The sequence below is a fragment of the Sinohyriopsis cumingii genome, chromosome 13 (assembly GCF_028554795.1).
Source record: "Sinohyriopsis cumingii isolate HCF-2022 chromosome 13, ASM2855479v2, whole genome shotgun sequence".
NCBI lineage: Eukaryota > Metazoa > Mollusca > Bivalvia > Unionida > Unionidae > Sinohyriopsis > Sinohyriopsis cumingii.
Genome location: NC_142973.1, coordinates 31642231 through 31654598, shown reverse-complemented (window position 1 = coordinate 31654598; position 12368 = coordinate 31642231). Strand labels below are relative to the sequence as shown.

Sequence of the window (12368 nt, the reverse complement as noted above, 5' to 3'; positions counted from 1 at the left end):
ATGTTGATGTGCCTGTGAATTAGACCACCATTGCTATAAATAAAATAAAAAATGACTTTTTGTAAAACAACACGATTTTACCAAATTTAACAGAATCCCAGAATACAAATTCTATGCAAATGCCTTGTAACGTGTTACTGAGTGCACAGAAATAATTAATAATACATAGACATTGGGTAATAACAGGTGAGTGTAATTGTAAAAAAAAAGTAAACCAAAAGGAGCCTGAACTGTTGTGAACAGAGGATGACAGCACTATACTTGTGACAAGAGAAGATGGGCATTCTAAACCAGTCAAATGAAGCAGTATAAGGCCTTTTATTTAACTCATTCAGGTAGTTGCTATTTATTCCTTTATTCAAGTCTAAGTGGGACTCTAACTGGTGGGTTTTATTTTTCGGAAAATCAAAGAGGTTATCTATTTGTCTCTCAGTAAAAACAAAAACAGTTGGATTGATTGATGGATAAATAATATAGAAAGGTGATCAATCCACCTATCCCCATGAATACATTATTTCTACAGATGGCATGCATATCTGTAGCAAGCAATGTTCATGTAAGGAATGGATGTTTATTTTATAAAACAGCAAAAGCTTCAATATTACTATGATGAATTCTCAGATAGGTAAAGAATATAGCGAGAACAAGACATTAGATTCAATGATCATATCAGAGTAACAACTGTTGTATATTGTTTGTTACTGCTGCTCCTCTTTAACTACTTGAAGGAAATTCTTGAAAATTTGCAGTCCGTTTCAGCTTGAGGTCTGGTTGGTCCTCAATGAAAATGGTGCCAATGATATGTTCAGTATGACAACCACAGAGGCCATCTTGAAAAATCGTGTTATTGCCATTTCTTGTCAGATGGTGGTATGGAAAATTCTCACTCAGATTTCTTGTGATATGTAGATGGACCTAAGTGGTCGTGCTATGGCCTCTAAAATGGTGGATGTTATGAAAATCTTCATACAATTCTGGTAAATAGATTGTGGTACTGAATGTATGTATGTGTGTGTTGAAAGTTGTGTTATTGGTACTATTGAACAAATGATTAAATCCATATGGATTTTTCAGTGAAATATTTCTTGATATGGTTCAGTTTGAAAATATGCCTCAGAGAATCGCCACAGCAAAAGTAACTTTTAATTATTGCTGTTGCTACTCCTGATGAAAAGATATTTGAATTGACATTGGGTTTCCACTGCATTATATCTCAAGATATGTAGAATGTTCAAAATGAAATTAGTTTTGATTAATCTTAGCAAAATGGCTGCAATGTCAGTCATCTTTTAAATCTTGCTACCACTTCTCCTGAACAAAATAAACGACAAACTTTTTTAAATTAGTTGATCAAAAATAAGAAAGGTATTGATATTGCCTCATAAATATATACATTAGGGCTATCTTGAAAATCTTATCACTAGACATTAACAAACTGTCACACTGGCATGAGGATTCTAAAAGAATCTAGTTTTTGCTACACATCTTAAACAGATAATCATACATCAAAATACTTTACTACATGTTGTTGGTACTATTTGAAAGTGATGACAAAATTGGACCTCACGAAATGGCCCCAACAGGCCATACTGAAAATCTTGTCATTGCTGCCCCTCAGTGGATGTTTATATGGACATTGGGCTTCTGCACAAACATTAAGTAGCTTGTCCAAACTTAAACTGGTGCTGATCAGACCTCACAAAATGGTTACCACTATGGTATTCATTAAAAGCTTATTGATTCTCCCTCTGAACATAATAACACTTGTTGATTTGAAATGAAAATTGTGGCGATATTATCTCCCAATATAGCCACCAGATCAGCCATCATGAAAATGGTGCTGAAATTACTGCCCAATATAGCCACCACAGTGAACATTTATCAATTTTTTTTAAATAGCCAATCGTTCTGTAATGTTAGTTGTATTGACAAGGAATTTCCTTAAATATTTCTTACAATTTGCTAGTTTTCCAAATTGAAATGATGCAGATTCTAACCTACAAAATGGCTACATTGGTGTCTTGCTTGAAAATCTGTTTATGATTAGGTCTTCTAAATGGATGGTTGTATCAACACCCAAAGTTTCCATCGCTAATACTGAAGCAAAACTCATACTGAATTTGACCAAGTAATCAAAATAAAATACTGCATTGCTTACCATTTGAAAAGAGGTAATTGTCACAAGAATATTATGTTCAAAATAATATTAATTTTGGACACACCGGATACCATCCCAGTGTTTTTGTGACTCGCAGTATGTCAGCCTATTCTGTGCATAGCTTTGAAAAGATGTAATGTTTATTAATCGGGCTGTGGAAATGAAATACATTACTTTGGACTGTTTCTAACAGCATTTTGGTTGAGTAATTAGGTCAAGTTTATAGCTAGTTCAAATAAATTAGGATTGCTGACTTTGTTGATATATTTCCACATTTAAAAATAGACCATAATATTAATATTGGGATGAAACTATAACCACTCTGCATGTTATTTAATTGCATTTCATGTGTAAACCTTTTGATTGTAAGAGTAATTTACAGAAGCCTATTATTTTAGAACTTTTTTGCTCATAAAATAATAAAGATAATTGAGGCAAAACACCTAAATTTCTCATTGTTTTATACAAGTGCTTTGCAACATTAAAACTATGGTACCTGTACATATTCCATTTGTCAAGAAACGTAAAACATCAAACATTACTAATGACCATTTAGTCCGTCTGAAAACAAAAAAGGTGTAGTCCATAAATGAAGAGAACTATCAAATAAATTTTCAAATCGTACACAAAAAGTAGTTTCGCTCATCTGTCGTCTTTTTTTTGTGTCTGTATCCTAACCCGGCAGAGATTTCGAAAAGCGAATTACATGTATGTTGTTTTCAATTGTAAAAACGTTCAATTTTCAGTGGATATATATTCATTAGTATACGTATCATTGCTGAAGAAACTCAGAAGTCTTCTTACTTTTTGGGGTTTAAGCATATTGGTTGGACTGCCATTCAGACTTTTGCTACAGATATTGGTTCACCCTCAGATTTGGTAGAATATGCTAGATATCGGAAAACGTTAAAACAACATTATTATAACAATTCGAAACTTCTCGCTGGCAATTTATTGTCTCATGCCCACAGCTCTCCAACATCAAAGCATCTCAGGCTATCTGAAGTTTCTCCTGTTGTGCTAACAAGCATCTTTGTTCCTGTCTCGTCCAAGGCGAGAGCCCAGGGTCCGAAATCCAATTCTAAAATCTTCACCATACAGCCTTCATGTGACAAAATATGGATGTTGTTGGATGCAAAGCCACAAATGTAGATATTGCCATTCCTATCAGTTGTGGACGCTTGTGGATTGCGTAAGCGTTCGTGAGTGTAAATAAATTTCGGGTTGCTGTTTATCAGAGAGGTGTTCTCCATCATAAATGACATCAACGACTCCTTCCCTTCATCAGTAACGTAAATCACCGATCTATGCTCATCGCAGGACAGATGTCTAGCATAGAGAAACAAGAATACCCCATCAGAGTTCTTGTAAATGTTTTGGAGTTCTTTTCCATTCAGTGTATACACCTTGAGACAATTGTGGAAAGACACGATAAAAATATTGTTCATGAACGCTATTCCAAAACAGTCGTCCTCTAACCTTGTGGATCTCTTGCGCACAAACGCGGAACTTTGCAGCAAAAGTGTTGGTGATCGTCTATACAATATTGATTTTGAGTCTATTTCAAACTGTCGCATCCTTCCTTCAGATGGGAAGGTAACAACAAATGAATTTTCTTTGATTCCAGCGAGGCATACAGGGTCGGTTGAAAATTTCTTTTCACATTGAACCCTTCCACTCTGGCTGATCATTTTGATTTTGGCATTCTGGTAATCAACTAAGACGATTTTGTCCTGATGTGTGTTGTATTGGATTGACGTGATAAAACATTCGTAAGAATCCGAAGGTGCGCGAACGTTGATCTCCACAACTTGCACTCTCTTAGTTGTGGAGGTTGTGGGTTTATCAAATCTTCTATCGTCGTAACTCGAATATCCCTCTCTCACAGGATATTCACGAGTTTCACTGAATGTGGTTTGTCTTCTAGATAAGCGACCCGCTGTATCTTCACTTGGAATTGCAACGGGGTCAGTAATCGTTTGGAGAGAAGGTATCTGATCTGTGTAACTTCCTTCAACTCTAGGAGATGAGTGTGGTTGTTTTGGTTTACCGGATGAATTATTATTTTTTGAAGGTTCTTCGAATCCGTTTCCATTCTTATCTTCAGATGAATCCTGATTTCCATCACAAAAAACTTCTCCAAAGGAGATGATTTGGTCAGGTATTGCCAGGACTTCATTATTGAATTCCAACATCACGTTTATTTCTTTTGCCTTTCCAGCTTTTTTGGGTATCTCTGGTTTCAATTTCTTGCAGAGGTCTTTAAGTTGTCGCGTGCATACAAACTTTTGGTATGCAGAGTTAACGGATTGCACGTTTCTCAAAGTAAACAGAGATTTTTCGACTAATATCTCATTTTCTTCGTACCACTTTATTTCTTCTTCAAAATCTTTTTTCAGCACATCATATTCAACAGCAATATTGCAAAGAAGTATAGCTTCCAAGCGGTAGAAATGATCCACAAGCTTTTGGGTTAGATCCTTGACGGTGCGCGTGAGGTTCTCTTTGTGGCCGTTTAGACTAAACATATGCTCTCTCCGTTTCTCTTTTAGTTCAGAGAGTTTCTGAGACATGTTCTGAAATTCTTGAAGAAGTGAGTCCGCGTTTGTCTGATCTTTGTTTATCTCCAGATATTTGTCCACCTCTATTACTTGCTCACATCGTCGATGCTCCACTGCGACGCACATTGGGCAACACAGTGAATCGTGGTCCAAGCAAATCAGATTGACACCGTAATCAGAGTGCTTTAAACAATTGTTCACACTCTTTTTCTCCTCGCTGTCCTTTTCTTCAATATATGTAACCAACCAGTTATTAATCGGAAATTGCGTGATCCACTCCTCTCGATTTGTGTTTAAAGTTTGGACCCTGGTATCAGAACGACAAACCGGACATGGAAATCCTAGCGCAAAGCGGTTCCTTGTTACGTTCTCGATGTGCCTTTTCAAACATTCGTGGCAGAATGTGTGCAGGCAAGGCAAAGATCGAGGGCGGTTGAATATCTGTAAGCAAATGGGACAGTTTAGGTCTATCTTACTCTTTCCCGACAACACTTGCGCCATCCAAACTGATGATAATGAATGTAGCCTATATTTATCGAACGGGTAAGTATTTTTGATTCCGATGACATTCAAAAATAGTTTCTATGTAGTCTTGTGACATAATATACATTCCGATTTATTTAGATTATCGAAATGATAGATGCACGTTATTGAAAAGTACTTCTCATCTGTTTTCAATAATTTTTAGCCTTTGCGCTTCATTCTTCCACGCGACAGTTAGGATGCCGTTATCAAGACGAAATTTTTGACCGACAGTTTCGATGGTCTGTGAACAGTTTTTAACAGTTTAATTTAAACCATTCAATCTTCGACCTAACACCATCCTGAACTTTGTATCGAGCCCATCAGAACATTCCACTTTTTACCTTAAAAGGCTCAGCAGACGACATAGCAGATCCTTCTCATCCATTTTCAAACAACTTGGAATACACAAGGTATAAGAATGCATAGATAAATACTAATCCCCCAATACATACAATGTCTACCTAGGTAATTTAAATAGTACTTGAACAAAGACGGTAATATGATCCGCGGAATCGATCAATAATGTCAACATTATCGACTTGCGAGTTATTATCGACTGGTTTCTCAATGTGCAAATATAAATACTGTGTTACGTACAAGCCATTCATTTACCCCCACCCTACCCCCAAAATAGGCGAGAGTACCTTTGTAGGCCAGTCTTTATTTACTTATTTCTTCCCCACACGTTAATTATGGCATCATACGAAAAGAAGCATCATAGAACAGAATACTATTTTGCAGAATAATTAATGGGTTTTCTTGTTGGTTAATACGGTACTCGTGGAGGAACATAACAACGTAAACCATATATGGTGTTCTGTTCCCCTTGAAGAACGGGGAACGATAAGGGTGTTCTCTATATCGATCTAAAATGAGTACACCCGTGTTTAATAGCTGTGTAAATGAAACAAAATACAACAATGGACGGCGCTGCTCTGAGTGACCTATATTATGTCGATTCATGTTGCCACGAGGTTTTTGCCCTGTTCTTTCCGATCGGAAAAGCGATGAGTGGGATTTGAGACGGAGGGGTGAATGCGTGTTTATTGGAAAAACGTTCTCGCTTCTCACCTCTGCAGTCTACACATCGATACTCCGGTTTAAGCAAGTAGAAGGCTACACACTCATCGGTTCTAGGTCACTGACTCTTCAAGATCATGCACCTCCTAAACGTCCTTACGTTAAATTGTACAGAATTGAGGGTGCCTGGTATCCGTTTTCAGAACTAGGTTATACCAACAATATAGAATAAATAAATAAATAAATAAACACAGGGTGAGCATAGGACAAATTGATTATCATTTGAAGCAGACTTAATACAGTTCATAATCAACAAGAACTCTACGTAACATCTTTAGCTGTACCACATGAAATGTCAATGTGCCAGAGTAGGTTGGGCGTAAATATTTATATAAATGAAAAATTTTTCTATCAGACAGTCTGGAGAGAGATGTGCAAAATGGCATAATTTCACTTTAACAACACCTCTTGCTTTCCTACTACTGTTACAACATCGACAACAATAGCAAAAACAATAACTACTTCGTCACATAATTGCTATCGATATACTTGAATATTTATATTTAGAGTGAGTACTGGTGGACTCATTATCAGATAAATGAACAAAACAGTTGGAAAGGTTATACTTTAAGTATGTATCAAGGTATACAATTTAAGTTGATTGATTTACAGAAAACTCTTTTAACAAAGCTAAATTCTAATGTGTAGACGACCGCGAGTACTGACATACAAGTTAATAAAAGGACTTTAATTCAAAACCTGCCGAAGCCATGATGTGCTAAAAGCTGAAGTCGAAAAGTAAATTTTAAACGATAAATTATGAACCGAACATTCGGCCAAAGTTTTTGTTGTATAAAAAGAAGAAGAAAAAAAAAATAAATAAAAAAAAGAAAAGAAGGAAAAGAAAAGAAACGCGAGTTGGATAGAGCAGAAGTTATCCGGTTCTCTTAGCGAAAGCCTAAACTATTGTCATCAACAAGTATTTGCTTTTCACAATATAACATAAGGTAATGTGAGATTAATCGTTATCAGTCACAAAGATAGCATAGTTGACGAGTGGCTGGTTTCTTTGTGTTTAGAGATATCATGTTTGTTCTCAACCTTTATTGATTGGACACGCAAATGAAAAGCGCGCTTCGATCGATCGATCGAGTAAGAGGTCACTGGGGGTGAGGAGTGAGAGAACTTTATTTCATCTTTTGTACGAAGAATCCAGTCTATCGTGCCAAGCATTACCAAAAGAACAATCTAAGAAAAGAATCACAGACACGTCCATGTAATGTTAAACAATTTCGGTTTTTTCTTGGGTTTGATATATTGTCTTATTGAACTGTGAAGTAGGATATATTAGTCAACGCCAAACGGAGACGAGTATCTATATTTCAAAGTTCAATAAAACAATGTGTTTCACATTTCAGTGAAACAACTGTTAAGCAAATCAAAATCTCATCATTGTTCTATTTTGTTCAAGATCTGAAAATATTTCCACTAGAATACAATACGTTGTTTTACGGAGCTTTAACCAATGTAAGCAAAAACTATACGCTATATTACCGTTGAGCGCATGTAGCCAATATAATTCAGAATAAAGTTATGAAAATAATAATTAGGGGTGCAACGATACAAAATCGGATTGCCATATATTGCTATAAACTAAACACAAATTGCAATATGTATTGCAATACAGTAACACTTAATGAAAACAATAAAAGAATCACTAAAACGTTATCAAATCAACAAATACATCTCTAAATGATGTTATTTTGTAAGACTTCAAATGTCACTCCAGTTTTTGCTCTTCACTCTGCGCCACAGTCGTTAAATAAGCGACTCTGCTATCAAGCGATTTACTTTTCGGATACTACCATACGACGACCAGCTCTGAGGTCACGTCTGTATGTTAAGAACAACAGATTAGTTTCAAACACTTGGCCGCATTACTTTGTTAATTTTCATGGCTTAAATCAGTCTAACACATCGCTTATAGGAAAGTTTAAACTAAGTACATAACTTTCCAAACAATGTTTCAATATGTGTTTTTGCAAAGGGTAAATTTTCAGGTGCTTATTGGAGCACTTCCGTTGTCAAATCTTCATTTTCGGAGGAGTGTAGTTTTGCTCTAAACCAAAGCTCTTCAATTTCGGAGGTTAATATATCTTGCTTGTATTTCGCAATCCCATATTGCCTAAATAGAACAATCGATTTTCAAAAGAATCCTCAACTTGTGAAGTCTGTTTGCTTTTTGTTGGGATTAATTTCAAAATCCATTTAAAAATAAAATAAAATAAAATAAAATTCAGAAAATTAAAATTCAGGTCTACACGCATGTGAACGAACTTGAAAACGAGTCGACGTTAATCGATATTTTGGAGACAAGAAAAGGAAATTAACGTTAACGTTCTTAAGTACTTTAATCTGACCGACCATATGTTTCACACGGCCGCTGTTTGTTTCAATGTTTTGCTATTTTGTTATTCTTTGAATCTAAAATATCAAACGTAACAGCAGATGTTACAGCAAAGTCCTGGACGATGGCAACCGAGGACCCCTGCCATTCTTATTTCCATGCAGGTTACCTTGTCAGAAGATTTCCTAAGTGTGAATCACGTACGTACGAGATAATTATGGCAAAGCCATTGTTTCGCAAGAAGCATGACACTTGCGAGCATGTTATAATTTTATCAAAATTTTCGAGTGGTCCTAACCAGCCGTAACTCCAAAATAACCACTAGTAACTTTAGAAGGATTAACGTTTGCAGGTTAAAATACCATAATATACGTCCTAATCCAGCTTAACGTGTACTGATATACAAATTGTGTACTCGTACTGATCTACAAATTGTGTACTCGTACTGATATAAAAACTGTGTAATCGTAGTGATCTACGAATTGTGTGCTCGTTCTGATCTACAAATTGTATGCTCGTTCTGATCTACAAATTGTGTAGTCGTACTGATCTACAAATTGTGTACTCGTACTGATCTACAAATTGTGTACTCGTACTGATGTACAAACTATTTACTCTTACTGATATACAAACTGTGTACATATATTGATAAGTGATGATCATAACTTTCGTTATTTAGATATGATATTATAGCACAAATTTTCCTCGATGTTAGGGTGCTATCGATGCGCATTATAGAGGGCATACTGCAGAACAGTAACCTACAGCTATGAAGAGTACATTAGAATATAACGAAATTCAATTTAGTTTCCATTTTGCTTAAGTCATTGTGCGTAGTCGATTCTTTTCTTTTGGCCTAAATGATCCATTTAATTATCTTAGCCCTTGATGGTTGCATCGGTTGCAGATTAGTTAATTCTCAGTAATGTTACTTATTTTCGTTAATTGTTGCTAAAATATATACATAATAAAAGGTTAAATAGGTCAGTGTCTCTTACAATCCAACGTCCAGAGATATTCCTGTGCAATGAACACTAAAAGAACACACACACACACACACACACACACACACACACACACACATCGCGTTTTAGTTTTATGTTGCAAGTTCCGTATGTCAGCATATAGTACTTTTCAACAGGTTATGAATATGCATGACTGGTTTTAGATTGCTTTTGTTTGAACATTGTATAAAAGTAACTTGAATAATGTAAAAACATCTTGGAAATTTAAATTTTCCTTGATATTGAGAGCACTTTAAATAATTTAATTTGGAACAATTCAGCACAGTGTTCTAAGAGGTGTAATTTGCAAATCAAATCCGTCTGTAAATAATGAAAAAAGTCAAATCCGATGGATGGATGGATGGATGGATGGATAAGCTAGATAAGACAGACACAAAAAGTATTTCTACAACAATACACATAGACAACGAAAATACGGGTCATTCGGATTTGCACGAAAATTGAAGCAATATAAATTAGTAAACACATAAACAACCAGAAAATCAATCTGTCCCTGAAGCATATACGTGTCCACAAGTTCTTAAATATTTGTCTGAATTATGTTGCCATTTTTATATTGATCCCAGTATTGAAATATCTACTATTTTGCAACATGTCTCTTCTCAGGTATTTTCTTAGTTTTTTTCTTCAGACAACAGTCTCATCTGGATATTTACTTTTGATATATAATCATACAGCTTCCTGATCAGAAAATAGAAAGGCGATGTCCCACAAGAAATGACATTCAACCTTCCGTTCCAACTTTGATGAAAACGAATATTACTTTTGTTTGTTTGTTAATCAGAATGTGCCGAAAGTTAATCTGGATTTTTGTGGACTATTGCAGGTGTGTAATCATATTTTTCCAGTTTAGATGAACTGATTATTGTAAAGGTTTCTAGAAATAAGTAAATTTTAATGTGGGCACATATTTCATTTTACTCCTTAAAGTCGCTGGTAATTAGAAAAAAAGAGACAAAAGAAAAAAAAATTATCACTGCTGATTCAGGCTCATTAACTGCATAGATCATCGGGTCAGCGCCTAATTGGCCAAAATTATCATGATTTACTTTATAACTGCGACAATGTAATTTTGTGTTGCTTTTTAATTTGGTGAATGAACTGTAACAAATATCATGTTGTTTGGTAATAAGTAGTAATATTTTAACTTATGAGTACGTTTAGACTTGGATACGTTTTGATTTGAGTTCGTTTTGACTTGGGTACTTTTCGGCGTTCATAGGTACGCTTTTACATGGGTATGTTTTGAGTTGGGTACGTTTTGACGCTTTGACTTGGGTACGTTTCGGTCAGGGTAAGTTTTGACTTGGGTACTTGTCGGCGTTTATAAGTACGCTTTTACTTGGGTACGTTTTGACTTGATTACATTTTGATTTGAATACCTTTCGGTCAGGGTACGTTTTGACTTGATTACATTTTGATTTGAATACCTTTCGGTCAGGGTACGTTTTGACTTGATTACATTTTGATTTGAATACCTTTCGGTCAGGGTACGTTTTGACTTGGATACATTTTGATTTGAATACCTTTCGGTCAGGGTACGTTTTGACTTGATTACATTTTGATTTGAATACCTTTCGGTCAGGGTACGTTTTGACTTGATTACATTTTGATTTGAATACCTTTCGGTCAGGGTACGTTTTGACTTGGATACATTTTGATTTGAATACCTTTCGGTCAGGGTACGTTTTGACTTGGATACATTTTGATTTGAATACCTTTCGGTCAGGGTACGTTTTGATTTGGATACATTTCGTCTTGTTAAGATTCTGAGCCCGCGGTTACATTTACTTTCGTTATTGTCGTTCCCCTTCAGAAGGTGGCGTCTAATTAGCTAAACCCTTGCATATTCGTTAATCCATTCTCAAAATCAGTCAGTTATATATGGTCTCTTAATTTCATTACTGGAGAATTTTAAAAATATGTTCAAGATTTCTTTTTACCAATATTGTGTTTAACACATCAGTAAATTTCTGCGGACAACGCGCTAATCTTGTTATTTACAAAGAAACAGTAATTGTAACTTATGTTCCCTTTCCAAGCTTCTTGAATAGGTTGTCTCTCTTATTTTTGACGCGCAACGTCCCTTCACTGCATCTAGATGTATCCCATCATTCCCATCATATTAAGTGTAATAGTGGTTTCATTTTAAAGTTCCAGTTCTGATTATTAAACATCGATTATAAAGTTTAAATATTTAACGAGAAATTCAAGAAAGCCTGTGGAAAATGTCTCCAATATATACTACTCAATTCTAAAGATTATTTATTTATTTATTTATTTATTTATTTATTTATTTTTTTTGTGGCATTGATGTCTTCTTCCAGTGCCAACATATGGGCATCTATAACATAATATTTGTCTCCCTTAGCCTTAGCTTTTTAGTTTTAACATCTTCCGATTTCTCTTTCTGACAGGAGATCGCTATCTTTGCCGCATTCTAACAGTTTTTGCACGTAAAATGACCCTCTGTCAGTTTGAGTAATTCATTATTGTATGAGAAACAATTGGTTACACACTTCAGTGCATAAAATAATCGTTAATGCTGTAATTGATTGAAATTAGAATACTGGTCTCATAAAGTACCCTATTATTTTAAGATAAGGTTCTATCTTGAAATAACAGATCTTTACAAATGGTACGATGCCTGAAGATAAGGCTCTATGTTGAAA

The 12368-nt window shown here is 35.2% G+C and overlaps 1 protein-coding gene across 1 annotated transcript; it reads right to left on the bottom strand.

Moving 5' to 3' along the window:
• Nucleotides 1-2602: 2602 nt before the first annotated feature.
• LOC149785147 (uncharacterized) lies at nucleotides 2603-5655 on the bottom strand. The gene has a single exon (XM_089978931.1). It carries the CDS (start codon nucleotides 5218-5220, stop codon nucleotides 3118-3120), a length of 2103 nt encoding a protein of 700 aa, XP_089835057.1. The 5' UTR covers nucleotides 5221-5655; the 3' UTR covers nucleotides 2603-3117.
• Between the last annotated feature and the right edge of the window lie 6713 nt (nucleotides 5656-12368).

Bases quoted from the DNA above. Each gene is read 5' to 3' on its own strand.
- LOC149785147 (XM_089978931.1), bottom strand. From the start codon at position 5,220: ATGGCGCAAGTGTTGTCGGGAAAGAGTAAGATAGACCTAAACTGTCCC.